General features: G+C 29.1%; 2 protein-coding genes across 2 annotated transcripts; one reads left to right on the top strand and one right to left on the bottom strand.

Annotated features, from left to right (window-relative positions):
* Positions 1-2,304, bottom strand: OCT59_018928 (uncharacterized protein; the record flags this gene model as incomplete). Its single annotated transcript, XM_066135694.1, has 10 exons — positions 1-204; positions 275-417; positions 498-757; positions 828-939; positions 999-1,176; positions 1,260-1,402; positions 1,472-1,652; positions 1,736-1,871; positions 1,946-2,029; positions 2,207-2,304. The coding sequence occupies 10 exons, from the start codon at positions 2,302-2,304 to the stop codon at positions 100-102; spliced, it is 1,440 nt and encodes a 479-aa protein (XP_066004959.1). The 3' UTR covers positions 1-99.
* A 940-nt stretch (positions 2,305-3,244) lies between these two features.
* On the top strand, positions 3,245-3,792 carry OCT59_018927 (uncharacterized protein). The gene is made up of 2 exons (XM_066135693.1): positions 3,245-3,406; positions 3,481-3,792. Exons 1-2 carry the CDS (start codon positions 3,383-3,385, stop codon positions 3,700-3,702), a joined length of 246 nt encoding a protein of 81 aa, XP_066004958.1. The 5' UTR covers positions 3,245-3,382; the 3' UTR covers positions 3,703-3,792.
* Positions 3,793-6,000: the final 2,208 nt, after the last annotated feature.

Genomic DNA, 6,000 nt, shown 5'->3' with positions numbered 1-6,000 from the left:
AAAAAAACTACTTTATTAATTATAACTACAAATAACAATCAATATAATGCATGCCTTAAAGACTACGTTTAAAAACTAATAAACTAAGCAAACGATGACTTAAGTAGATTTAACAGCAGCTACTTCATGTAAATAAGTACCAAGCAGTTTGATTCCTTGAATATAATTAGATCGATCAAGTTTTTCATTTGTCGAATGAGCGCCCTATGGAATTAAAAAAAAAGATGGTTAATATAATTATTAATCAATAACTGAGGATATAAATAATTCTTACGTCGTCTCCTCTACCCATTGGAAGCAAAAGAACATTCTTATTTAGCGCGTCTTGGAAAGTAAGAGTAACGGGAATGGAACCTCCTTCACGTGTCAGATCAGGTTTGCACTTAAAAACTTTTTCAACAGCTTTAGCTGCTGCGACTGTGAAAAATCATTCATTATATTAATAATACTTTATTTACACTCATGTTTTTCTTCTAAAAGATAAATATTAAACAAACCAAAATTCCAGTGATTTGGACTTGAAACCCATGCTTTGGCACCATGTAAACTTTCTATATTAAGTTTATTCTTACTGCCCAGTTTAGCAAATTCTTCTTTTAAATATTTTTCAACACAAGCTGTAACTTTATCAGGGTCCATGTTTGGAACTGAACGAATTGAGAATTTGCCAGAAACTTTACAAGGTAATACAGTTTTAACTCCGGGTGCAGAAAATGCTCCTTCAATGCCGTGTATAGATAGTGACGGATAGCGCCAGCTAATGTAACAGAAAATTAGTTAATTAATGACAATCATTTCCGTTTTTTAGTACTAGCAGAAGTAATTACCGAGCTTGTAAAGTTTGAGTTTCGTTATCGAATAGATTAGTTTGAGATTCGATAGCAGATTGAAGATCTTGTATTTTGAACTCAATTGCCTTATAAGTTTCCTTTTCCTCATCTAAAATATTAAAACTGTTAATATTTTAATAAACAAGTAACAAAATAATGATTTCTTACCTGTTAATTCCGCTACGTCGTCATTGATTCCAGGAATCAATATTTTTCCATCCGAAGTAACTAATTTACTGAATAAAATAATCAGATCCGTCATAGGCTCATAAACAGTACCACCAAAGACTCCAGAATGAAGGTCTCGCCCTGGACCAGAAACTGTGACTTTAAAATAAGAAATGCCCTTAAAAAAAGAATATATGAATGATGAGTAGGATATCCTTTTCATTATTACAACTATCAGCACAAATTATATTAACTACATACGCGTAAACCGTAAGTCAAACATGGTTTTGTGACACCCAACCAATAATTATCAGAGATGCAAACTGCATCTACGCCTTTAAAATATCTATTAGCCTCTCGTAGAATTAAATCATCTAATCCTTCGGATTCATTCTCCTCCATTCCTTAAATTAATAAACAAATAATTTTAAAGTTTTATAGTATATTTAAAGAATGTTAATTAATTTGATTACCTTCAAAACAGATCTTTAAGTTTACTGGAAATTCAATTCCAGCTTTTTGATGTGCTTCAATTGCATTAAGCCAACCAATAATTGGACCTTTGTCATCTGAGGATCCACGACCTACTAAACGACCAGTAGAATCTTCAGTTAGCTTCCAAGGATCTGATCTCCAGCCATCTTCAATTAGAGCCTTGAAGCAGAATATTAATTATCACAAATTTATTACGTAAAACGATTTCATAATTTTTATTTAGAAAGAAAAAGATTCCCTACCGGTTGAACATCATAGTGTCCATATACCAAGATAGTTTTTTTATTAGGATCATTGCCATAAGTACCCAACAAGATAGGTGGCAATTTCAAAGTTTTACCATCTAGCACATGAGTGCCTGGTTCAGCAGCTTCATAGCTATCCGTAAAAAAAAAAATAATAATTGATATCAAATATTATAAAGATAAGACAAAATCGCAAAATTTTCACACCTAATATTAAGTTGCTTGAACAACCCGATGAGCCAATCGCCCATCCGGTAAACGTCTTCACGATGATCTGCATCAGAACTCACACTAAATTGATAGTATTATCGTTCAGTTCATCCAAGAAAATTATTTATGTATATTTAATTATATTAAACATTAAACATCATCCAAATTTTATTTGAAAATAAGAGCTAAAATTAGACTATAAGGTTCTTCTCGCACAAATATTATTTATAACCAAACTCTGAGATATTATCAATGTACCTCGGAATAGCTACTGCTTCTCTTAACCTAGTAACGTAATGATCCTGGTTTTGGTCAACGTAACTGAAAAAACGTTCCAACGTTTCCGTGTTTGCCATTTTGCAGTTTTAAATTTAAGTGAGTCCAAAAGAAACAATATATATTAAAAAAAAAGTTCATTTACTGTCCAAAATAGCAATGTATATTAAAAAAAAAGTTCATTTACTGTCCAAAATAGCAATATATATTAAAAAAAAGTTCATTTACTGTCCAAAATAGTTATATTAACGCTGCGCCAAGATAAAGATCAATAAACGTTACACAGAACATTATTTCTATTTCTATTTCTTTTTAAATAAACTAGTTGTAGCCCTGTTGCTTCGCACCAGGATTGTAATGCTGGCTGGAATTATATGATCGTCTTATAAATTTCGCTTTTTTGAATTTGTTTAACGTCACGACGTTACGTAATAAACTGGCCAATGGATGTAAGGTTGCACAATTTAGAATCAGGTAATCCAAACGTTACAAATTTTTTTAATTAGATAGATTGCAAATTGCAAATATAGCTTAAACTCTATAAGAAATCTGTATAAGGAAATGATACGTTTTGTACTTTTGATTACATTTTTTAGATAAATTCCGTGTATTTTAAAAAATTTACTATAAGAAATCTATATATGGAAATGGTACGTTTTTCATATTTTTATTAGTCTGAAGTGTAATTCTACACAAGGTACAAATATCCGAATGTCCGCCATATTGAAATTCGGTGAAGGATTTTTCCATTTAATAAAAATATTTGATATTTCTTAGCTTTTCTTGTAATTTCAGGTTCAGAATACCAGAATGCGTTTCACAAGCTTAATTATCTGCTTCTTTCATTTTATGTACGAGTTGTGGAATCGTATGATGAGCATGCAAATGAGTTTGATTATATGTAGTTAATTAGATATTATTATGTTTACTGAGAGTAATACGAATAGTAGTATATCTGTGTAACACAACTATAAATAATATTGATAATCAAAATTTTTTTTCATATCGAACCTTTACTTTCTTTTTCAATTTCAAATTATGGATAATATTTTTGAAGAGGACCTTATTTTAGAGGTAACTTAATATGATTTTAGTTAAATATTCATAAAACATACAATATACCCAATAGAGGGCGAGACAAAGGACCTATAGCTCGCAATGTTCAGTCTAACAAACGTAAAGGTAATTAAAAATTATGACTTTATTTAATTATGATTTATTTTATTGATTTTTTTTATATATTTGCTAATGCACAGGTTAAAAAATCGAATGTTACAAACAAGAAAACCAAAACAATTGTCACAATTTCTGATTCCGATGATAATTGTGATGATAATCATAATAAAGAAAATTTAAACTTAAATTTCAATGAGCTTGAATATCGAGAGAGGGAACTAGCTTTAAAAAAACGTGAAATTTTATTAAGAGAACGTGAAGCAAAAGTTCATGTAATGGAACTATCCAGAGAAGGAGCGTAGTTTATTGGTTAGAATAGCTTTATCAATAGTAAATTATAAAAGTAAAAATTTGCATTAATTAAATAAAAATGAAATCCGCATTTTATACTCAATTACTCTTTGCAAATTAATTAATACAATACATGTTTTAAATGTTACATACATATTATTACGTCATACAATACTCAATAGACAACCCATACGCATTTTCATACATTGTTATACGTGTTTTTAAACGACGCCATAAAATTGTTTAATATTTTATTGACATAAGGTTCGTTACTCTACATTTTTTGGTACATTTATTAACACTTTATACGCCTATTCAAATTACCATTTGTAATGCATACGTAATTTTATAAAAAAATTTATTTTTTTAAAAATTATATTAAAAATTATAAAATAATTATAAAAAAAAAGTCTGACTCCCGATCAGACACGTCCAATCCCAATTGGACAAAAAGAAAAAAAATATAAAATAATTATAAAAAAAAGTCTGACCCCAATCAGACACGTCCAACCCCAATTGGACAAAAAGAAAAAAAAAATTATAAAAAATATAAAAAAAAACATGAAAAAAAAGTCTGACCCCAATCAGACACGTCCAACCCCAATTGGACAAAAATAAAATAAAAAAAATTTATTTATTTGAAATTAAAATTTTAAAGCCATGGCTCCTTTCTGGCGTTAAATTTACAATTTTTCGCTTGGTAAGATTTGCTGGACCAGTAGTGACCTTTAAACTCGGAAGGGATTTTATCGCAGTAAGCAGCTACCCAGCGGAAACCGTTACAATAGATGCAAGTTTCCTACAGTATTTTTATGTTTAAATTTAAGAATAAATTATTATTAGATAATTTATAAACTTTAATTTTATATTAAATTGATAAATACCAGATTGTGATGACGAGACGTGTGGTGAGGATAAGCGTGATGAGACATGCGACCAGACATTCGAGCGTGACGGGATATTTGATGTGGTTGTATCCGCAGCTGCTTTGATTTCATTGTTAAACATCTTCATTTTCTTCAACTTCTTCACGTTACAGAAATTATGTTAGAAGCGATATCTGTGAGCTTTTGTGTCTTTTATTAGACCTGCACGAAGACCTGGTTTTCTAATATTAGTAGAATTAATAGAAAATTTTATTTGACACACTACCTTTAAAATATTGTTTATTTCTATCGGTATGAGCCTAGCATATCGTTCCAACCAATAATTTCTGCTTATTTTTCCATAAATTCGCCATATTTGACGTATGTCTTTTTTAAAAGGCCGTAATTGTGTCATTCTTGAATGTTAAATATATTTTATATAATAAAATCTTATTACCAAAACTTAAAAAAATCATATTTTTTTTATATTAATTATTTTACTTACTATTGATTATTTTTTATCGAGTTAATAGCCATAAGGAAAACTTCTTTAGCATGTCGTTACGATTTTTTGTGCTTTAAGAACTTGTTCATTTATTTCAAATTCGTTATCTGTAGTTTTTTTTTGATACGTTACTTGTAGTTTATTTTTTTGAGTCATTTTTTAAAAAAAACCAAAGAAAAAATATTTGAAAATAAAAATTTCGTTTTTTTTATTCTTTTTTTTTTAAAAAAAAATACATTTTTTAAAGAAATCACATTTTTCTAAAAGAAAAAGTCATGGCAAAATTCCAATTTAGGGAATAGAACATTATTTGTTAAAAAATCTTGGCGTAATAATTGATAATCTAAAGATTAAAAGACAGCTTCTACTAGTGTGGCGCAGAGCGCTTTTGAAAAATCCGAACAAGTTTTGTTAGCTCAAAAGGACTTTTTATCACTTTGTGGGCAGTTTCAAATGTATTTGGTCTGAAATTTATTCGATAAAACTTTTGCCATCACTAAAATAATTTTTTAGACGAGAAAATAGATGCACCTAACCCTTATTAATAATAGATATTTTATTATACACAAATTTCCATTTGTTTTAGCTTTGTATAGCGTTTATTCCTACTTTTACTTTCTTTTTGTTATTACGTATTTCCTCCCTCCTTTCTTTTTGAATAATTTTCTTTCTTCAAAAATTTTTCTGTGGGAAAAAAATTTTTTTCCCATTACGTGATCTGACGATTTTGGTAATCTAGCTTGCTGAATTTCATGCAACATCTGTGAAGATTGAACCAATCAATGGATAATCAGACAACGTGCAGATCTTACGAATTTAAGTTGTCCTACGTGTATGATACGCAGTTCCCATTGAAATCTTATGCAGGTTCCAATCGTTTGTATAATGTTTGAAGAAGAAATTTTTGTTACTTGTTTGACAAGGATAATCTAGTGATA

Source organism: Rhizophagus irregularis, chromosome 28 (genome assembly GCF_026210795.1).
Source record: "Rhizophagus irregularis chromosome 28, complete sequence".
Classification (NCBI taxonomy): domain Eukaryota; kingdom Fungi; phylum Glomeromycota; class Glomeromycetes; order Glomerales; family Glomeraceae; genus Rhizophagus; species Rhizophagus irregularis.
Note: the sequence above shows the minus strand (reverse complement) of the source record. Positions and strands in the feature narration are given on the sequence as shown.